Source organism: Abramis brama, assembly GCF_963993115.1.
Source record: "Abramis brama genome assembly, chromosome: 1".
Classification (NCBI taxonomy): Eukaryota; Metazoa; Chordata; class Actinopteri; order Cypriniformes; family Leuciscidae; genus Abramis; species Abramis brama.
Window position 1 is genome coordinate 67,238,926 of NC_139963.1, and position 24,013 is coordinate 67,262,938.

Sequence of the window (24,013 nt, forward strand, 5' to 3'; positions counted from 1 at the left end):
CTCAAGTTGTACAATAATATAAATACTATGTCTTTTTTTTTTTGGACTTACTGTTTACTGGACGATCACACCTTGGACTTTAGCTTCTCTTGATTTCTATAAAAAACAAACAAAAAAAGCCAAAGGTCAATTCATAAACTACAAAAGTAACAATGTGAAAAGTGGCAACATCTGTGCCACGTTGTATTTCTACTATGGCAACGTCGCTGTCTACGTGCTCGCAACATTGTTACAACGTAGAATTGTAAGACGCGACAGGGCTGTAGCAACGTTGCTGCGTGAAATTCAGCAACTGAGAGACGACGTTATGACAATTATATATTTTTTATTAGATATAGATATCCCCCATTTAGCATATTGGGCCCTATCTAACACCCGGTGCAATGCAGCGCGACGCAAGTGTTTTTTGCTTGTTTCAGTCCAATGCAGTTTTCATTTTCACGTCCTGCGCCACGTTGTTTAAATAGCAAATGCATTTGCGCCCATGGGCTGCTGGTCTGAGAACGAGGTGTGTTCTGGCGAATTGTTGGCGCGTTGCTATTTTGAGGCAACAGAAATAGACTGAGCCATCAACTAACTGAAACCTGGTCTAAAGTCAATGGCGCAATATTATTATTTTTTGTTATCGAAAGAGCGCGTTAGTAATGTGCGCCTATAGGCGGGTCCACAACGCGCATACACTTATTAAACACACAGGGACTCACAGCAGCTCACAAACATGCCAAATATTAAAAATAATAGAATTACAATGTAAAAGATTATTATTGTCTACATAAAGATATGGTGGATCCGCACTTTTACCTCGCGCACGACCAGATCCGTTTGCGCTCTGGAGACGCGTTCGGTCTTTCCACTATCAAATTCCGTTATGTAAATAGCGAATCCGCCATGGCGCGAGCGCAACTGCCATTTAAAGGGAATGGGAGCTGTGACTCTGATTGGTTTAATGTAAATGCCAAAACACACCCATTACTCATTAAGAGAATAGGGACAACCCTTTTAGACCATGCACCGGGAACACTGACCATTTTTCCCATCGTTAAACTAGCAAAAGTGGATTCGGACCGACCTAAGTGAACTTGCGCCCTGCGCTTTAGACCATGCTCTTAAATCGTTAAAATAGGGCCCATTATCTTTTGTGGTTAATTTTTAATTAGTCAGATGTTTGGTAATTATACTTTTTAAATATTTTTTATCCCTATTATTATTTATGGGCCTAACAGTAAATTAATTATAATCAACACCTGCAAGTATGCACTTTGAAGAGCTAATTCAACTTTATTAAAACATAGAAGGTCAGCTAATTCAACTTTATTAAAACTGCATATGGTAATCAAATTACACTTCCAAAAGTCATACATTTGTGAAAAAAAAGAACTAAATATATCAATTTCTTTTAAGTAAAACAAATAACTGGAGAGCCTAGTCGAAAGCAGGGCAATAAAACTCGGTAACCGGAATCAGTCCAGGAAACACCAACAAATCCAGAGGAGAGATGCAAGCCCAGAAACCAGTAAGCAGGCATGAGTTCAAAATCAGGAGGACAACCCGGGACTAGAGAGGGTGGCACTGCAGGCATAGGTAAACTTGGCAGAGAACAAAGCAAATCGGAGCTTCACATGACAGGACTAAACCTGGAGTGACTTACATTAACCAGCATGAGCAGACATGAGAAAATCTAGCAAAGAAACGAATGAGACTTAAATAGCAGACAAATCAAAGGAAAAAATTAACAGTGGTTTAAAGTCAACATTGTGTCAACGCTGTAACAACCTTCACCACATAACTTAGTTATAGCAACCTTTTGGCCACGTTGTTAGAAGGTTGGGTACGTTGTGCCAATGTTCTGTGTTTGCTGGGTAGTGTCTATAGTTCAGACGAGACCAGACGATGGGATTGAGGATGGTGACTGCAGATATGGTGTAAGTGATGATTGGAGGCAGGTGCTGTGAGTCAGTAATCAGTGATTGTGATCTAGTATGCATATGTTATGTAGCGCCCTCTCTCATAGATTTAAGCGGGAGGGGCCGTGGGTTAGTTTACTGTTAGATCTCTCTAAACAGCCTCTGAATATTATTAACTTTATTTCAATAAACCCTTATTTCAATATTGGTAGGCTTCTTAACAGACTAAAATAACCACAAAGTCTTGTAAGTTAAAAGAAACTTGAAGTAGGGGAGAGCCGGGATGATTGAAACGCGGGATGGATGAACCACAAATTATTTCGTGCAGTACTTTTTTTTGACTGACAAGTTATTTTTTTATGTGCCATTGTAATGATAATACGGCAGGTGTATTAGTACTACAACACAACACACCCTTAAGTGTGTAATATCAGAGTTTTTAAGGTTTAACAGGTTTAACTGGCAGGAGGGGCTGTCGGGACGGTTGTATTTCAACCGTCCCAACAGCGCCACCTGCCAGTTAAACCTGGTCATAGGAAAACCGCTGTTAATGTGGTCACACTTATGTGTTTAAACATTGAATAAAAAAGTGTTTTGCAATAAATAATGAAAACATTTGTAATGCATAAGATGTGTTTTCGATGTTTAATAGTTATTTAACCATATGAACCTACAGAAAATACCTAGAATAAGCATAAGAAAAAGAAAAAAACTACATAGATAGTTATTTAGCCTATACTGTTCATAGATTCATAAACTGTTCCTAGACTTGTTTCTTTTAATGCAAATTAATTTTCAATTACACAACACATGTTATCTCTTTAATAATCATCAATTGTCCAATCTTCAATCTTAAATAAATGTAATTTTTTCTGGTTGACCTCATTTTCTTCATAATAACAGGCTATTCAACTAGCAAACACTCAATATGACTCAAGGAAGAAATGTAAGAAAATTAATTGTAAACGGATTTGTCTGTCTTCGTCGAGCCTGTTAGAAAGATTACGCAAAATGCGCATAGGCTTATCGCCTATTGTTTATTGGGCGACAGAACAAAAATGGTTAATATTACTGTTATCCTTCACGAGGACGCCGACTCACTGAATCTGTCTTTGTTTAAATAGTTCAAAGTTACTACCAGATAGATTTAATGTTATTACCTTGACAAACTATACATCATTATAAAGATATAAGACTCAAGTTTCAGTATTTGACTATTTTATTCTGAGAAACTTATAGGCCTAGTGACAGTTATGTCTTAATTTGTGTCAGGAGTTATGAAATGAAAAAATTAGTCGATATCTTTAATATGAATTATGAGCGTCAGCCGCTCTCATTCAGAAAAAACTCCTGTGCGGTGGCAGAGACAATTTATATGAGACATGCCACTTCCTCAATCCTCAATACAACTATGCACAACTTTCCTGCGAGTCTTATTGGGCGTCGCCATGACACTCGATACTTCCTGTTGCCCCTATCTCAGTTCCGGTTTAGCCTAAGCTAGCACACAAGGGACACTCGCGTCGTGGTACAAACGGGTGAAACTGATTACTGACAATTAGTAATGCTGACAGATTAAGCAATGGCTTCTTGTGTCTCAATGTGTACCGTTGTGGGGTGCACAAACACGCAAAAACTGAAGGATTTTATGAATGGGAGCTGTTTAACTTTCCAACATAAACGGACTCTCTACGCAGAAAGAGTGTTTCTTGTAACGTTACGTAAAAAAAACTGCAGTACAACTGTATATCTTTTTTTAAGTGGTAGCCTATATTTATTGTTTTCAATCATTTAAAATGAATTCGAGAATTAACTTGAATGTGCAACAATTTGTGCAAATAGAGAGTATGTAGGCCTACTATATTTGTTGTAGCCATTAAATAAGAACATTTTAGTTTCATATTTGTTCAAATATTATAATGTTATTTTTCCATCTAATGTTGATTATGAAAAGTGAACACCATGATAGGATGCATCTGGAGACATGTGGGACAGACATGATTTTGTTAATGGGTCCGACATGATTAAACTTAATTTTCATCTTTAAGTTTTTGTAGAAAGCCTTTCTTTAAAGTGAATTTTGTTTTGTATAAATTGTATCTTAATTGTAATTTAAATACATTTTTCATCAACCAATTGTATGGATTTAATAAATAAGCAGCATATATAGCAGACAATATAAATCATGACATGTAAGAGCCCGCGCGGTCACTTGCATTGCACGCGAACAGGAGCGCATCTCATCATAAATTAACCGAAACTCAGACATGAGAAATATAGCCTATCTAAAGAAAGCTTTAAATGCCTTTAAACGAAACAATTCAAAATGAAAAGAAATAGGCTACTCTCTGAGTAATCCAAGATGTGCATTTCTCTATATAGGCGCGTTCACTACGGAGATGGCGATTGTCAACTTTATCTTTGCAGCAGAATGACAGAAAAGATTAGTTTATTAATAAAAATCAATGCACGCGTGTCACCGGATTTACAAATGCGCATCTTGCTTGTTGCACGCACACTCGGCCCGCATATTATGTTGAAATAATGAGATATTGTGTTGAAATAACATAACAATAAATCTTTAATAATATTTGATTGAATGCATGCTTGTTCAATTTAATAAAATTAATACTTTAATTGTGATCATTAAAATAAATGAATATTAAATATTAAGTGGCCAAATTTTGCTCATTTATTAAAAGTATTTATATATAATAAATCTAGTAGGCCTACACTACCCTCTCAGTACATGTTAAAAAATTATCTGGCGCCGCCCCTAGGTAATTTATAACGCCGGGCCGGGCTCGGACACAACGGGCTCAGGTAGGGTCGGGCTTGATTTTTTGGGCCTGATCTAAGCTCTACCCTTCATTACCCAAGCAAATTGTTTGGGCTTGTTGAGGCTCTCTCATAGACAGTAAAAGAAAAGGGCTCTCTGAAAGCAGTATCTTCAGGCTAACGTAAACCGGAAGTTAGTTACCGGCTTGTTCTACGTTGCCATAGCGATCACGGGAAAGGTCAGAGTTCGGGAAAGTTGTGGATATAAGGAAAACCCGTAACGGCAAAGATGGCGGTTGTATGCACATGTCCCGCCCCTCCCGCTGGAAAGCCAATCATCTGCTTTTAACAGTCAGCAGCTGACCACTAAGGAGCGAATGTACAGTGACGTGACATAATTGCCATATTCAACCTGTGCTTTCGCGCTGTGTCTGCCAGCGTTTCATATTATTTTGAAGTTTCCCCGGGCACCGCCATTGGCTAGCGGACCATCACCTGCAGTTAGCATCCCATTGACACCCATTCATTTTGGCGTCACTTTGACAGCGAATAACTTTACATCTGAGGCGTTTAAAGACTCCATTTGTCCATTATTTATTTCTAAAGAAACATGAAAATGTATAAAATGCTCCATTACCTTGTAGCTTACATTATGGCCCCGTAGAAGCAATTTTTGTAAAAATAGGCTAACGATTGCGTCATAACCACTCAAATCTCTGTCGCACAGTAGAAAGATTACTGTATGGACGGGAGGAGAAGCTCGCGGGCAATCGAGGGGACGTGGAGGCAAAATGACAAAATAATAAATCAGAATACCTAGCAAAAGTTTTTCCTGCTCCTAGCTCATGGACAGCTCCTACTCACACTCTCCGTCTCTGCAAGATTCGGAAGGGAATGATTCAGATTTCTCTTGCCACAGCCACTAGAAGACAGACGGGTTGCTCACGTCACATCTACGTCGTCAAGCTCAGTTTGAGTCTGTGCTGTACACTCGACCATCAGGAAGAAGAGCTTCTAGTTGACTTCACTTGTCTCCATTGAATCCAATGGGGTCGCTGTGTCCAGTTTATATACTGTCTATGGCTGGCGCTGAGCCAAAGACGGACACGCTCAGCGCTTGTCATAGGCTATATCACAACTGTTCAGTGTTTTTAACCACATAATGTTTATTTTAGGTTTCAGACATTTAAATACATATAATTGTTTAAAGTCGGCATGAAATCAAATTTGACAAATCTTCTTTTAATATGTAATATTGTAGTGTCTATTATAAATGATTTATCTGTGCACTTCATTATTTTTTTTAAAATTCATGTACCCTTATAATCTTTAATCAAATACATTACCCTTCCCTCCCCCCTCGGAATGACCTCTCTTCTCTTTTGGTCACGTGCCATGGCGAAAGGGTGCGGCCAGAGCCGATGAGGGTGCGGCTATCAGTGTTTAAGATAGATAGCAGCCTACCATTCGGACATGTTGAGATGCTCTCGAGGGTGAACTTGACTTGAATTATCTTGGTTTGCGAGAGGCTCATATAAATATGGGCTGATTCCTGCCTGTAAATTTAGCTGCTCGTCCTCGTTCTCATCGCCGGGCTCCTCAATAAAAAATCCTTCATGGGAGGGTAACGGTGGGGAGTCCGGTGGGGAGAAATCCTCCACAACTGAATGTAAACTAACTGGCATTCAAATCTGCCTCTATTTTGTTTGCAACGCCCAACCTCCAACGATCCAATCAATTCCCGAAGGATGAAATCAAGCCCCGCCCTACATTTTTTTCTAATTTCTGAAGCCGTTTCACTCGGATATACGTCACAACAAGGAAAAAATGACAATCTCAACTTCCGTTTCATGCCGACTTTGTGCTAGGCACAACACCGGCATTCTGGATAGAGACGTAAATGAAGTTTGGTGTCGTGAACGTGAACCCTTGCGCGTATGCGTAGTAAAGGTATAACCTGTGGGGAAAAAGGCATTTTAAAAATGGCATTTATTAAATGTTGTCCTCTGCAGTGCCCTTTTCCTTTTAGCAAGGCTTGCCACTTCTTCCTGACCTCCTTCCCTGATATTTTAATGCACCTAGTTGCAGTCAGTTTTCTAGCAATATCCTCCTAGATTTTTTGTTTTTGTTTATTTGTATGACTGCCCTTAAACCTGCTGAAAATAATATGTTTGTATAGCTCCACCTCATCTAAAATGACATTAATCTCCTCTTTTAGAAAAAAATGTATTTTCTTTGTTTTTTTGGTTCAGCCATTTTGCTGGTGTCTCCAGTCGAAGGTTTGTGCTTTTTATTTCAAAATACAAGCGTGTGATACAATTACGAGCCATTCTACAAGGTGACATTTCAGCACTTGACAAACGGACAGAGACTCTTAAGTAGCACTTAAAGCACAGCTGCGTGCGATCGTGCTAAGTCCCTTTTTGTGAAACACGTGAAATGAACACAAATGTTCGTAAAGTCGCTCGTAGAAAATTCCCGTAAGTGCTAAGATCCATCGCTATCTGGAAACACAGCTGCGTTTCCAGATAACGATGGATCTTAGCACTTACAAGGATTTTCTGCGAGCGACTTTACTTCTTACGATGCACTTAGGGATTTACGACTACTCCAGAGCACTCGTAGATCTACGATGATTTTTAAGTGCTACTTAATACGATGCTTTTTGGGAAACAGACCGTAATACAATTCTACGTTGTTACAATGTTGCGAGCACGTAGACAGCGACGTTGCCATAGCAGAAATGCAACGTGCCAGAAACGTTGCCACAACGCAAATGTGTTTGCTGGGTATTTAGCTCCGAATTGGACGGGCTATATGCGGTCTGCTCGAAATCAAAGCAATCTGGTCTACGGACGGCTTGGCTATAACCCTGATTCAGACCAGCGATATAGTATAAGAATATTAGTCTTAAAAATGTTTTCGCTCACACAGCTTAATGTTTGCTGTCACACATAACATACATAGCCTATACACAATCTACGATATGACTGTCTATCATTTCAAATTAAATCAAATGCAATGGCATTTCTCAACCGCTAGATGGCACAATCGAAACACTACTGAGACATGACTACTGGCAGACTGGCATTGCGCGACTAGATCACTTTAGCCAGATCTCGCGATACACATTTCCTCCATTTTCAATTTTATTTTACACGAGGCTGCTGTCAGAGAGCAACGGGCGAGCGACACTCTGAAACTTCAACTTTCAGAAACTTCAACACTTCAAATTTCTACTTCGATCTTGTAAGTATGCGTGCTATTTTTTGTTATGATCATTGTTTAAATTAGTTAGTTGTTATAATGTGTAGAAACCGTGACATTTTAACATTACCATTGCAGAGTACTATTTTTCTCCAACAACTTAACGTTACCTGCACACGTGTTATTGCAACTGTGTGCCCTTAATCTAAAATGTATCTAAATTCAAGGTGGCATGAAACTATGAATATTATCATTACTATTTTTTTTTATTATTATTAAAGATACCAATATATTTTTGTTTTTAGATTAGAGTAAGAAATAATAGTTTTTGATTTAATGCAAATTTTCAAAGTACTTTACATAAAACTTAACAGCAACATAGTGCAACATGAAAAGAAATTATAAAAAAAATTGTTTTCCTTTCCAATTAATAAAAGGTAGTGGCAAACAGTAAAGTCTTTAAACTTGATTTAAAAGAATTAAAATATGCAGCATACATTCAGTTTTCAGTGAATTTGTTTCAGATATATGGTGCATAAAAACTGAATGCTGCTTCTCCATGTTTTGTGTAAGAGCCATAAATCACATTTCTTTATGTAGATGTGGAATAAATAATTGTGTGTATCAAGCAATCAGTAAATAATTAAGAGTAAATAATTTTATATGTGTAATATAATATTTCGTATTGACGATGATGTCATTTCCGGCAATGACGGTTAGTTTTTTCTTGTGATGCAATGTTGGAGCGATACAGTTTTTTGACCGTGTAACATTTTCCAGTTAATTTTGTTATTAAACTTTGCTGAAAGGAAGTTGCTGGACTACGGTATGTTATTCGAGTTCAAATCACGCTCACCCAAAGACGGAGAAGCAACAAAGATGGAAATTTAGACGGATTGCTATCACATTTAAAGTAAAAAAACTCGCTCGGTGGATATGGAAAGTGAAACTGAAGGTGCGCGGACGGCGCGCATTTGAATCCGTGACAAGGACGTTAAAAAGGGCTCGTCTGTGAATGAACACTTTAACGTTTCATGATCGTGGATTATGAATAGTGGACATTGGTGTTTAAATGCTACGGTGGATTTAAACAGCGTCACAGAGAAAAGCGTTGTCACTCAGCGAAGTTCCATTATTTGAGGTAACGGACTTTAAACAACTGAGCTATTAAATTTACAAATGCATGTTTGAAGAAGCTGAAATGCACACGTGCTTTTAATCGTGTGCAAGCAGTTTGTGCATTAGTGGAATTAAGATGGCTGAAGGAGAAGAGGATAACGTTGCAGTTTTTGAACACAAGAGGGCGCCTAAACCAACTGAAAGAGCATTAGAGGAGCAATTACACAGACGCATTGGACAGAGAAGAGCGAAATTATCATCTCTTACCAGTAAAATCAACACCATTGAAAAGTTGATGATTGATGAGGATAATCTGCAGAATGTACAAGATTTGATGCAATTTGACTTTGTACAATTGCTAACCGAGTTTAAGGATTTAAATGTACAAGTTCAAGATATTTTGCCTCAAGATGAAAGGATTGCAGATCAACAAAATTGGTTTCAGCCTAAAATGGGGTCCATGAGACTTTTTGAAAATAAAACAAAAAACTGGATTGCTGCTGTTGGTGATAAAAAAGGCCAAGATGACAATGTTGATATGGAGGATGATGTTTCGCCTCATGACAGTGCCTCACAAGTATCTGTGTACAAGAGTAAATCTAAAAAGCAGTGTGATTCAGATATAGAAAGTCGATCTGTTTCCTCCTCCGTATCATCTGCATATGCACGTGAAGAATCAAAACGTGCAGCCCTGCTAGCAAGGGCAGCTTCCCTAAAGAAAAAACAACAACTAGAAATCGAAAAGATGCAGCTCATAGCCAAAATGGAGGAACTTGAAATAGAAACAGCGCTTGCAGAAAGCAATGCTAAATTAAAGGTACTGAAAGAACATGAAATCTCAGAAGATGGCAGCCACAGCATGCAATCTAAGTCAAGAAGGGGAGTCCACCAGAAGCCAAAAGAACTGAAAACAGAGCAGACTGATGATTCACCAGGTCATTTATCTGAGAAGAAAAGTAAAATGAAGGCCATTCCAAGTCCAGTGTTTCTTGCACCGCTACAATTAGACACATCAAGAGTCACAGACTACAGTAGTAATCGTCAAGCAGATGACAGCATTATTCAAATTATGCAGAAGCAAAATGAATTAACAGAATTGCTTGTGAAACAGCAGACACAAATTCAGCTTCCAAGTAAAGACATCCAAGTGTTTACTGGTGATCCACTGACGTTCAAATCCTTCATCAGGTCCTTTGAGCATACCATAGAACATAAGACAGACAATGAAAAAGACAAGCTATATTATCTCGAACAATACACCGCTGGAGAGCCACAAGAGATAGTTAGAAGCTGTGAATATATGTCATCAAGCAAAGGTTTTAAAGAAGCAAAACGATTGCTACAAAGGCATTATGGAGACGAGCTAATCATAGCAAGTGCTTATATTGATAAAGCTTTAAAGTGGCCTCAGATTAAGCCTGATGATGGAAAGGCCTTGAGTGCATATGCTCTGTTCCTGATTGGTTGTCGGAATACAATGGAAGATGGAGAGTTCAGGGAGGAAATGGACAATCCTACTAATATGAGAGTTATACTTTCAAAGCTACCATACAAGATGAAAGAAAGGTGGCGATCAGAGGCTTACGACATCAAAGAGCGACAAGGAGTAAGAGCAAGATTTACTCATTTGGTTGACTACATAGATCGTCAAGCTAAAGTGGCCATGGACCCCCTCTTTGGTGACATAATAGACCATCGCAATGTTGTGGCAGCTAAAGTGAATCAGAAAGAGAAATATCCTACTAAAAAAGGAATAACAAGGAGTAGCTTTGCTACCAACATTTGCTTGGAGGAAAGAAAACCTCAATATGTGTCAAGGAAACAGGTCAGCCCACCCAAAATGCTCAATGCCTTTGAGAAACCATGTATGTATTGCACAAAGGATCATGCTCTTGAGTCATGTAGTGAAATAAAGGAGCAGCCACATATGGTGCGTGTGGAATTTCTGAAGTCTAAAGGCTTATGCTTTGGATGCTTAACCCAAGGCCATATTAGTAAAACTTGCAAAAAGAGAATGGAATGTAAAGAATGTTCCCAAAAACATCCAGACATTCTACACATTAAGGAGAACCAAAAAGGAACAAAAGATGTTGAAATACCAGACAGGAAGATCTCATGTGCCCAAGTCTCGCTTAACCACCAATCAGGTGATTACACAGAATCTGGAGGAGATAACTGTGTGCTGTCAATTGTGCCAGTAAAGGTTAAGTCAAACAGGAGTGACAGATATGTAGAAACTTATGCTTTCTTGGATGCAGGAAGTACAGCTACATTTTGTACTGAGGAATTGCAAAGGAAACTGAACCTGAAAGGGAAGCCAACGCAGATTCTACTGAGCACTATGTGTCAAGATAAGCCAGGAGAGCAGAAATTGGTAAACAGTTTCATCCTTACAGACTTGGAAGTGTGTGCATTGGAAGACACAAAGTACTTTGAGTTACCTAAAGTCTTCACACACAGCAGTATCCCTGTTCAAAATGAGAACATTCCTAAACAAGAAGACATCAGAAAATGGCCATACTTAAGCAAAGTAAGCATACCTAATATCGATGCAAATGTAGATCTTCTAATTGGAGCCAACAATTCAAAGGCAATGGAACCGTGGTACATCATAAACAGTCAACAAGATGGACCGTATGCTGTAAAAACTGCACTGGGATGGGTAGTGAACGGACCCATCAAAAAAGAAAGCAACACTTCAGAAAAGTCCAAACTGCCTCATCATTCAGTTAATCGGCTCTCAGTGGTGGAAATAGAGCAATTGTTGATTCAGCAGTACAATTCTGATTTTCCAGAGCGCCACTATGAAGAGAAAGAGGAAATGTCCTTAGAGGACAAACAGTTCATGCAAGCGGTGCAGGAAAAGACTACGTTTGAGAATGGACATTACTGTGTGAAACTACCATTGAAAAATGAAGCAGTCAATATGCCAAACAATCGAAGTGTGGCTGAACTGCGTGCAGCTAACTTGAAGAGAAAGCTTCAAAGGAACTCAAGTTTGCTTGAAGACTACAGTAGCTTTATGAGGAGCATAATAGAGAAAGGATACGCAGTTAAAGTTCCCACAGAACAGCTTGGTCGCAGTGACTGCAGAATGTGGTATATACCACACCACGGGGTATACCACCCAAAGAAAAACAAAATTTGAGTGGTTTTTGATTGTACTACTTCATTTCAAGGCATGTCTCTGAACGGTCAATTGCTTCAAGGTCCAAACCTCACAAACATGCTTATTGGTGTCCAGATTTAGAGAAGAACCAATAGCCATGATGGCAGATGTGGAATCGATGTTCTATCAGGTGAGGGTTCCTGAGGAGGACGCAGATCTGCTTCGCTTTCTTTGGTGGCCAGAGGGCAATCTAGACGCACCTATAGAAGAATTTAGGATGATGGTGCATTTATTCGGAGCCACTTCGTCACCTAGCTGTGCCTCTTATGCATTGAAAAGGACAGCAGAGGACAGAAAGGATGTAGCATCTCCAAAGGCTGTTGAAACAGTTTTGCACAATTTCTATGTGGACGACTGCTTGAAATCTGTATCTACAGAACAAGAAGCAATTGACTTAGCAAAGGATGTTAGAAATTTGTGTGCTGAAGGAGGTTTCTGCTTAACAAAGTGGGTAAGCAATAGTAGGAAAGTATTATTGTCCATCCCAGAAGAACAAAGGGCCAGTGGAATAAAGGACCTGGACTTGGATCAGGATTCTCTGCCCATCGAGAGAGCACTTGGCATGCAGTGGTGTACAGAAAAAGACACCTTCACATACGACATCAAGGTACAGGAGAAGCCGTTGAGTAGAAGAGGTATCCTCTCGGTTGTTAATTCAATCTATGATCCTCTTGGTTTTCTGGTGCCACTCATCCTACCAGTCAAGCTCCTTCTAAGGGATATGTGCAAACAAGGATATGGATGGGATGAACAAATTGAGGGCAAGCGTGCTGATAAGTGGGTCAGATGGTTGGAAGATCTAAATTACCTCTCAGACTTCCAGATCAAAAGGTGTGTAAAACCAGAGAAGTTTGGTAATACATCAGAAGCGCAGCTGCATCATTTCTCTGATGCCAGCGAGAATGCTTACGGCACAGCAACTTATCTGGTACTTACCAATGAACAAAATCAAAAACATTGTTCGTTGTTGATGGGTAAGTCAAGAGTTAGCCCACTCAAGCAAATCACAATCCCTAGACTTGAATTGACAGCAGCAACCATAGCCGTCAAGGTAGACAAAATACTAAGACAAGAGCTTCAAATCCCATTACAGCAATCTGTTTTCTGGACAGACAGCACTACAGTGCTTAGCTACATTGACAATGAGAGTGCACGCTTCAAAACGTTCGTAGCAAACAGGATCTCACTGATAAGAGATGCTACTACTCCGTTACAGTGGAGGTATGTCAGAACAACACAAAACCCTGCAGATCAAGCTACCAGAGGTCTTAAAGCGAAGGACTTTATACAAGAGGAAACGTGGGTTAAAGGGCCCAACTTTTTGTTGAAACCAGAAGAAGAATGGCCACAAAGACCGGATCAAATGAGTCAAGGTGCACAACAAGACCCTGAAATCAAAGGTGAATTTAAGGTCAACGTTCTCAACATTAGAGAAAACAATGATATTCTGAGTAAGTTAACTCATTACTACTCAAGCTGGTTTAGTCTGAAAAAGGCAGTGGCATGGATGTTAAGACTCAAGGAAACACTGTCACAATTATGTAAAGCAAGAAGACAGTTTCAAGAATCCATTGCACAATCAGAGAAAGATCCAGAAAAACAATCATCCCTTTTACAGGAGCAGATGCAACAATACAGATCAACAATGGAGAAAAAGTCACTGAGACTGAAGGACTTGAATCAAGCTGAAATTCAGCTCATTCAATACAGTCAAAAACAACAATTTCAGAATGAAATTGAGGCCTTGAGAAAAAATATTCCTGTTAAGAGGAAAAGTCAGCTGTACAAGCTTGATCCTGTGCTTCAAGATGGGATACTAAGAGTGGGTGGTAGACTCAACAGAGCAGCCATGCCAGAGGAATCTAAACATCCTGCAATCCTCTCAAAAGGTTCCAGGGTTTCAACTCTCATTTTAAATGACATTCACCAAAGATGTGGTCACTGTGGTAGAAACTACATGTTATCCACTCTCCGACAAAAATTCTGGATCCCACAAGCCAACTCAGCAATTCGGAAGCTTATACATAAATGCTCAGTTTGTCGCAGATTCAATGGAAGAATTGGAGAGCAAAAAATGGCGAGTTTGCCAGAAGACCGATTGATACCTGATAAACCCCCTTTCACGAACGTGGGCGTGGATTACTTTGGACCCTTCGAGGTAAAACGGGGCCGGAGTACTGTAAAAAGGTACGGAGTGTTGTTCACTTGCCTAACAATCAGAGCAGTACACATTGAGATAGCTGATAGTTTGGACACTGATTCATGCATAAACGCTTTAAGGCGTTTTATAAGTAGAAGAGGACAAGTGTCAGTTATGCGCTCGGACAATGGCACAAATTTTTGTCGGCGCAGAAAGAGAGTTGCGAGAAGCACTGAGCAACTTGAACCATAACAAAATCGAAAATGCACTGTTACAAAAAGGGATCGAATGGATATTCAACAGTCCAACTGCTTCTCATCAAGGTGGTGTTTGGGAGCGGCAAATCCGTACCGTAAGAAGGATACTCAACACTCTCTTAAAGGAACAAACTATCAATGATGACAGTCTACATACTATCATGTGTGAAGTGGAAAGCATCATCAACAACAGACCAATAACTAGTACATCAGAAGATCCAAATGACCTTGAGGCTCTGACGCCTAACCATTTATTGTTGTTGAAAACTCAACCAAGCTTACCACCAGGTGTCTTTAACAAGGAGGACCAATATGTGAGAAAGCGTTGGAGGCAAGTCCAGTATCTAGCAGACTTGTTCTGGATAAGATGGACTCGTGAGTACCTGCCCATTCTGCAGGAACGCAGCAAATGGTCAAGATTTAAAAGGAACTTTGAACCTGGTGATGTGGTGTTAGTTGTGGACAGTTCCTCACCTCGCAATTCATGGATAATGGGAAGAGTAATTCAAACTTTACCAGACTCCAATGGAACGGTACGTCGTGTAAAGTTAAAGACCAAGACAAATACACTGGAGAGACCTGTAAAAAAAGTGGTGCTTAATTCAAGAGGCAATTTAAGATTGCAGATTAACAGAACTATCAAGAGTAAGATAATCAAAGAAAAGGTGAAGAACTAAGCTATTTCTTATGCATAAATGTTCAAGTATAATGGCTCTTTAGTATTAGAATGTTTATAGTAATTGTTTGTTCTCCTGCCCAACCAATTAGGGGCCGGATGTGTAAGAGCCATAAATCACATTTCTTTATGTAGATGTGGAATAAATAATTGTGTGTATCAAGCAATCAGTAAATAATTAAGAGTAAATAATTGTATATGTGTAATATAATATTTCGTATTGACGATGATGTCATTTCCGGCAATGACGGTTAGTTTTTTCTTGTGATGCAATGTTGGAGCGATACAGTTTTTTGACCGTGTAACATTTTCCAGTTAATTTTGTTATTAAACTTTGCTGAAAGGAAGTTGCTGGACTACGGTATGTTATTCGAGTTCAAATCACGCTCACCCAAAGACGGAGAAGCAACAAAGATGGAAATTTAGACGGATTGCTATCACATTTTGTTTTGACTTTGGGGATATAAAAGTAGCTGGCTACTGTCCCAGATGACCTGAGAGGTCTGCTCTGGATGGTTCATAATGCATCAGAAGATTAGAAATTTACTTTGGCCTTAAAATGTTAATTAATTTAATAACCAGCTGTAGTATTTTGATATAAATTCTTTGACAGACAGATAGCCATGTAAAAACCTCAGAACTGGAGTGATGTAATCCACGTTATCTGATTTAAAGACACTGTTTATTGCAGCAATCAGTCAACAAAGTACAGCAATTGAATATACAGAACACTTGTCACTGACTACCATTAAATGTCTTGTTACCAACATTCTTCAAAATATATATTTTTTGTGTGTGTTCAACAGAAGAAAGCCATACAGGTTTGAAACCAAGTGAAAGTGAGTAAATGCTTACATGATTTTTTTTTTTTTTAAGTGAACTACCCCTATAAGTATCTTTATATGTTCATTAGAGTTATATGAGTAAGTGATAAAGAATGATTTATAGGGATAGTTCACTTTGAAATTAAATTTTGGTATGTTTTAGCTTACCTTAAGGGAATTTAAGATGTTAAGAATTTAAGAGGTCTTTGTTTCTGAAGTAGTTTCAATTTTGATATTTTTAAGTCAAACTGTTCTTGTCTGTCAGTCAGTCATATAATGCAGGTCTATATGGTCACTACCTGAAAGAGCACGATTGTTGTCACGATTTGTTATGATTTCTCTTACATTATGAGCACGCTTTTTGACGTGGCTACATTTGTAATTAAAAAATTTTGGTCAGCAGGAAAAATTGTCTAACGAACAGTTCTGTTTAAAAATCTGTACTGAAATCGAACCGAAAGCCTCATACAGAATGGTTCAATACGTGTATCGTTACACCCCTAAAATATATGTATGTGTATATATGTATGTATATGTATGTATGTATGTATGTATGTGTGTGTGTGTGTGTGTATATACATATAATTAGTGCATCACCATTATGCAGGCAAAAATTTTCAATTATTTATATTAATTTATTAATAATATTGATATAAATTGTCTATATTGATATAAATTATATAGTCTCAATCTATATTCCGTTAACTCTATATTGGCCAGCTCTAGTGTGCATCCTAGCAAAAGTGAATGACTGTAATTAGTTAAAAATGATTGTCAACAATGCTTTTCTTGAGCAATCATTTTTTTCTTTTTCTTATTTGGCAGGCGCAGTGATGACCAATTTTCCTTCGGCGACTGAATGGAAAAAAAAAAGAAGCAATTTCTGGTCATTTTAAACAAGCACCAGGGAGAGCAGGGGGTGGTGGTAATGGATATAAAGCTAACAATTAATTCTAAAAAATATTAGTATCTCAAGTTGTTTTACATATTTTCCAATATTTTATTTGTTCATTTTTATGTTTGAATGTTGTCTAAGTTGTTAATATAATTGTTCTAAATAAATCCCTTTATAATCAATTAGTTTGGATGGATTTTCATTTATGAGAACCTGTTATATTTGAGTGAAAAGAATCCTTATGCCTCATTTTGTTGTCTATTACATGTATATGTAGTGTAATTGATGACTAGTCTATTCTTGGGCTATGATTAGACATCTATTAGATTTTCACTGACAGCCCAAAATCAGCCTTGTTTTAGCCTAGACCCATATTGCCTGTCTATTAGACTTATACATGTAGTCGTTTAATAGCTGTCTAATTGATGACTAGTCTATTTTTGGGCTATGGTTAGACGTCTATTAGACGTATAAATATAGTCATTCAATAGCTGTCTAATTGTCTATTTTGGGGCTATGGTTAGACGTCTATTAGACGTATATATGTAGTCATTCAATAGCTGTCTATTCTTGGGCTATGTTTAGACGTCTATTAGATTTTCACTGACAGCCCAAAATTAGCCTCGTTTTAGCCTAGACGTATATATATATATATATATATATATATATATATATATATATACAGGGAGCAATTTGAGAAAAATAAACTTTGAGAAAAAATGTTTTGAAACATTTTTATTCATAAATATAAATCATGAGAACATGAACTTCATAACTTCATCACTGCTTTTGCAGGAATTGTAAAATCTTTTTTCTTATTAACTCATGAAGTAGCCTAACGCAATATTTTTACTCTAATAGCTTATCTTTCCCAACACCGTGGTCCTTGTTCATTTCAGTCAACCTGGGACTGTGAGTTCTGCTGAAGCTGAGTTGCCGTCCATCGTACCTGTAGTAACATTCTCATTTGCAGTTTTAGTTTTTTTTTTTTTTTTTTTTTTTTTTTTTGTGACGGTCCTGTAAAATATGATGATATGCTGCTCTAGACCCTTTTTATTGTTCCCAGCTAGCTAGCTAGAGTTTTCGCGCTGAAATATTACATAAATATTTGTACTTGGTGACATTCTGAAAAGCCCTACATGGATCAAAGCTAATGGACAGGATCAGATAAATTAGCCGCAATGTCATCTATTGTCATATATCAGCCTCTGCTGAACCACGGATTGATTGCAAAGTTAAACCATCACAGTAGAACTGCTGTTAAAGTAATAACGTTAACTTTAGATCGCGATGCTGAGATACAGTGAAATGACAGAAAAGACAGATGCATTATAAATCTGTGTTAGTCAATTTGCCTCATTCGCGTCTACCGCTCTGCGCTAAACGCCTCATTCAACGCCTCATTCAGGACCTCTAGACGCGTGTAAACACGTCTTTACATTGACTTAACATTGAAATCAATGAGTAAACAATCAAAAGACCAATTGTGGGTGGGCCTTAGATTAAAAACGTTAAATTAAAAACGTTATCCAATCACTGTTTAACCTAATAAAAAAATATTGACTAATATAGCCTACTGTTATATTATCTGTGCATATGCATAATCTAGATTTTAATAGCTTGATGGTCTTTAAATATTTTGTTGCATAGTTAAAAGTTTCGGTGCATAGGACGGACCTATCCGCGATCGCTCTCCATGGTTCTGACCAAAGAAGAGCGCTTTGGGATCTCCATTACGCATCATACGCATCATACCTGGGCTGCATTTTCCATTGACGTTGTCTCTTAGCGCGCTACTACGACTCTTAAGGTATAACTTAACTAAAGGTATACTACCACTAAAGGTATATCATTGCTAGGCGTCTTCAGGGCTATCATCCACTCGTGAGGCAGAGGCGCTGAAAGGCAGAGGCGCTGGCGCCCTCCTAGCAACGACGCTGTTTTTGGTAAAACATGATTTTGACCACTTCATTAAGTTTTGTTTTGTAGAAAACTCTTTTTAAAAGATTTTCGTTTTGTATAAATTGTATCTTAATTTTGATCAATGTTTTATCAACCAATTGCCCGTATTTAATAAATAAGAAGCAAATATATAGCAGGCAATGTAATAAGGCGCTGACAGGATCACTTGCATTGCATGTGAACTGGAGGGCGCCGGAACTCAGCTTGTGCCTCACAGATTTGAGAAATATGGGCTATCTATTACAGAAAGCTTGAAATGTCTACTTTTAAACGAAAATATTCAAAACCAAAAGAAATAGGCTACTCTCTGATTATGTAATCCATATGAAATGTGCATTTCTCTCTGGCGTTCATGGCGAGTCCGCATCGTCAACTTCGACTTCAACATCGTCCGCATCGAAAACACCAGGGCTGCGTTCTCCGAAACTACCTTAACGCTACGTCGTTCTTAAGTTGTACCTTAATAAGTACCTTATCGTTAATACGTGGTTTCCGAAACCTTCTTAGTATACCTTCTGTAAGTCATACGTTCGTAAGGTTGGTCTGGAGCGCTCTTAGCTATACCTTATCGCTGCTGACGGTTCATACCGCTAGTGGCCACCACTACGCAAAAAGCTTTTTTACATCGCAATTTAATTACACATAGACAATTTTATATGAACATTTAATATAAAATCTGATTTAGTATTAAAATTACATTTTTACTTTACTTTAAAATTTTACACATAAAATACTTAGGTTGTTATAGCCTACACCCAGTGTATGGAAGTGTTTTCATTAATAAAGTTTCCATACACTAATGGTTGTTAGCTTTTTTAATTACTATCCTAAGGCACATCAGCTGGCGAACCATTTGACAGAAAAGGCTTAGGAGTCTATATAAAGAAAGATGAGTTTACACAAACTTTATAGCTATGGCAGCGAGACAGCGAGTACTTGTTTTAAATCAAAGACGGCGCCGTCCGCGGAGCCAGTTAGTGTATGTCAACTACATGGCTGGTGGATAATCAGCATACGTTGTGGAGAACATTAACACACTTATGGCCGTAAGGGTTTGGGATTGCACACTTGCTAAATTATAAACACATACTCATATTTATTTCTGCATGTACATATTTCAATGAGCCCCGATAAATGCAGTTTGTACTATTTCTAAAACGCTTCTTTATAAAGAACATTGTTTTCTCAATACTTTACCTATACCGCTGTGAAGGAAAGAGCGCACAATCGATCATCGAGGCATCGATATCAACCTATTCAGCGCCTCCACCATGGACAGCGCCTGCTAAGGTCGAACTTAAGAAGGTTTACCTTAAGCAACATCCTAAGGTATAGTTCGGAGAACACACGTAGGAAAGGTATACCTGTAGTTAAGGTGTACCTTTTGAGTCTTCGTAGCGCGCTAAGAGACAATGTTATCGGAGAACGCAGCCCAGTTTATTACTAAACAATTAAATGTCTCCTTGCTAATTTAGACACATTCATAATCATTACTTTAACCGGTTCTTTGTGGCAAGCTTTATGCGTGCGGTCATAATGCTCATTATCCTGTTGGCTATATAGTATATTTAAGTAGTAATTAAATTAATATAAAGAGGCGATTTGTCCACGAATGGCTTAAAATGAACAACTACTAGTCGACTAGAAAAAAAAAATGTAGTCAGAGGCAGCCCTTATTCACCGTTGAACGAGCGACCCTGAATGAGTGAGCGGAGCGGAATAATCAGAAATGCACTCTCCACTCACGAGCTCTCATCGGAACAAACCCGAACCTCACTGTCTGCTGAACTTGCGCAGTATGAAGGACTAAAAATGACAGAACGAAAAATAAATAAATAAATAAAAGTATAAATAAATAAATAAATGCAGAAATAATAGTGAAAATAAATACATTTTGGTAATATAAATGGCTATTTCTGTATTTTTACATGTATTTATTTATTTATTTATGCATTTCTATATGTATTTATTTATGTATTTATACATTTATTTATATATTTATATATTTATTTATTTATATATTTATGTATTTATTTATTTCTACATTTATTTATTTCTGTATTTCCACATTTCTACATTTATTTATTTCTGTATTTCCACATTTCTACATTTATTTTTCCCTGCGCCTGTATGCTAATTGCCTATGGCTAAGCCACGCCCCCTCTCAACATTCGGTAACAGGCGCTTTGGCAGCTGTCACAGTATAGGAGACATTTCACAGGAGGCAATTGATGATTTTTTGGAGACAGAAAGATTATCATCTCGAAGACACCAAAAGGGCCTTAACTATGCATTGGAGGGTTATATTAATAATTGTATTGTTGAGAAGGTCGATAAGCTTCAGCTCCAGACAAAGATTTACAGTTCACAGTGTAAACGTTATAGTTTGGTGCTATTTCACTTCAAACGCTCGCTTTATACGCGCGTCCTATTCGCTTTGGATTCAAAATGTTCAAGCGTCGAACTAGACGCGATACGCGCGAATTTGACGCTCTATTCGCGTTTGGTGTGAGCGCAGAATAATGAACAGGCTGCGATGTCAAGATTGCTGGAATGTGTGTGTGTGTGTGTGTGTGTGTGTCAGAGAGAGAGAGGCGCGGGCGCGATCGAACAGTGGAAACATAAAAACATACTCAATTTTGTTCATACAGGACATCATTAAAACTGCAAAGTGTTTAGCCTACTTATATTTGTGTAAAACACAACATTATGCTTTTGTCAAACTGTAACCTACAACTGTCACCCAACCAAAATCACACACACACACACACACACGCTGTTTAAAAGCCAAAATGACAAGAAAAAACATAAAAACGAATGAAAACTGAGTAACTGCAATGCATTTCAATGGACGTGGAAGCAGAGAATGTCCAAGTGTATTGGGTTAGCTGTGCGCACTGTGATTGGCTCATCGCGTTTGGGGGCGTGGCTTAGCCATAGGTCAATTAGCATACATGCGCAGGGAAAAATAAATGTAGAAATGTGGAAATACAGAAATAAATAAATGTAGAAATGTAGAAATAAATAAATGTAGAAATAAATACATATATAAATATATAAATAAATAAATAAATATATATATATATATATATATATATACATAAATATATAAATAAATGTATAAATACATAAATAAATACATATAGAAATGCATAAATATAGAAATGCATAAATAAATAAATAAATGCATGTAAAAATACAGAAATAGCCATTTATATTACCAAAATGTATTTATTTTCACTATTATTTCTGCATTTATTTATTTATTTCTACTTTTATTTATTTATTTATTTATTTATTTTTCGTTCTGTCATTTTTAGTCCTTCATAATTTTGATGTTTCTGCGCTATGAAGGACTAAAAATGACAGAATGAAAAATAAATAAATAAATAAAAGTAGAAATAAATAAATAAATGCAGAAATAATAGTGAAAATAAATACATTTTGGTAATATAAATGGCTATTTCTGTATTTTTACATGTATTTATTTATTTATTTATGCATTTCTATATGTATTTATTTATGTATGTATACATTTATTTATATATTTATATATTTATTTATTTATATATTTATGTATTTATTTCTACATTTATTTATTTCTACATTTATTTATTTCTGTATTTCCACATTTCTACATTTATTTTTCCCTGCGCCTGTATGCTAATTGACCTATGGCTAAGCCACGCCCCCAAACGCGATGAGCCAATTACAGTGTGCACAGCTAACCCAATACACTTGGACATTCTCTGCTTCCACGTCCATTGAAATGCATTGCAGTTACTCAGTTTTCATTCGTTTTTATGTTTTTTCTTGTTATTTTGGCTTTTAAACAGTGTGTGTGTGTGTGTGTGTGATTTTGGTTGGGTGACAGTTGTAGGTTACAGTTTGACAAAAGCATAATGTTGTGTTTTACACAAATATAAGTAGGCTAAACACTTTGAAGTTTTAATGATGTCCTGTATGAACAAAATTGAGTATGTTTTTATGTTTCCACTGTTCGATCGCGCCCGCGCCTCTCTCTCTCTGACACACACACACACACACACATTCCAGCAATCTTGACATCGCAGCCTGTTCATTATTCTGCGCTCACACCAAACGCGCACAACATTTTGAATCCAAAGCGAATAGGACGCGCGTATAAAGCGAGCGTTTGAAGTGAAATAGCACCAAACTATAACGTTTACACTGTGAACTGTAAATCTTTGTCTGGAGCTGAAGCTTATCGACCTTCTCAACAATACAATTATTAATATAACCCTCCAATGCATAGTTAAGGCCCTTTTGGTGTCTTCGAGATGATAATCTTTCTGTCTCCAAAAAATCATCAATTGCCTCCTGTGAAATGTCTCCTATACTGTGACAGCTGCCATAGCGCCTGTTACCGAATGTTGAGAGGGGGCGTGGCTTAGCCATAGGCAATTAGCATACAGGCGCAGGGAAAAATAAATGTAGAAATGTGGAAATACAGAAATAAATAAATGTAGAAATACAGAAATAAATAAATGTAGAAATGTGGAAATACAGAAATAAATAAATGTAGAAATAAATAAATGTAGAAATAAATACATAAATATATAAATAAATAAATAAATAAATGTAGAAATACATAAATAAATACATATAGAAATGCATAAATAAATAAATAAATACATGTAAAAATACAGAAATAGCCATTTATATTACCAAAATGTATTTATTTTCACTATTATTTCTGCATTTATTTAGTTATTTATACTTTTATTTATTTATTTATTTTTCGTTCTGTCATTTTTAGTCCTTCATACAAAATAGACATAGCCAGCTTTTTAAAATTGTTTTTAAAACTAAACATTTAGACTATTTTAGTACACATTATGAGCTTATTGACGATTTTTTATAATTCTTGACAAAATTAGAATATATTAAAAGGTTTTTATTTTTTAGGTTTTGGGTGGGCCTGTTGAAAAGTGGGTGGCGTCTCGCAAGTGTTGATAGGCACTTGTGAGGTGTAACCAGATAGCGTAATCAGATAGCGCCGTGGGCGGGACATTGAGCAAGTCTGCAGAGTGGTGATTACAGAGAGGCTGCGGCAGCTAT

At 37.4% G+C, this 24,013-nt stretch overlaps 3 protein-coding genes across 7 annotated transcripts in view; 1 reads left to right on the forward strand and 2 right to left on the reverse strand.

Annotated features, from left to right (window-relative positions):
* The window catches only part of LOC311078910 (uncharacterized protein), a 427,873-nt gene that overhangs the window by 367,537 nt on the left and 36,323 nt on the right, over positions 1–24,013 (reverse strand). The gene's annotated exons all lie outside the window — the stretch shown is intronic.
* The window catches only part of LOC311078841 (GTPase IMAP family member 8-like), a 36,329-nt gene that overhangs the window by 9,299 nt on the left and 3,017 nt on the right, over positions 1–24,013 (reverse strand). Inside the window, exons 2-3 of one of the 3 annotated variants that reach the window (XM_084107857.1) lie at positions 15,091–15,153; positions 52–96 (exon numbers count right to left, since the gene is read on the reverse strand). In XM_084107857.1, the coding sequence (XP_083963983.1) occupies position 52 (1 nt within the window). In that variant the 5' untranslated portion in view covers positions 53–96; positions 15,091–15,153. Of the gene's footprint in view, positions 1–51; positions 97–15,048; positions 15,154–24,013 lie in introns of all 3 variants that reach the window. The other 2 variants (XM_084107856.1, XM_084107855.1) reach the window with 2 other exon arrangements.
* Positions 44–12,233, forward strand: LOC311078846 (uncharacterized protein). Its single transcript, XM_084107889.1, has 2 exons — positions 44–214; positions 7,440–12,233. Exon 2 carries the CDS (start codon positions 9,145–9,147, stop codon positions 12,154–12,156), a length of 3,012 nt encoding a protein of 1,003 aa, XP_083964015.1. The 5' UTR covers positions 44–214; positions 7,440–9,144; the 3' UTR covers positions 12,157–12,233.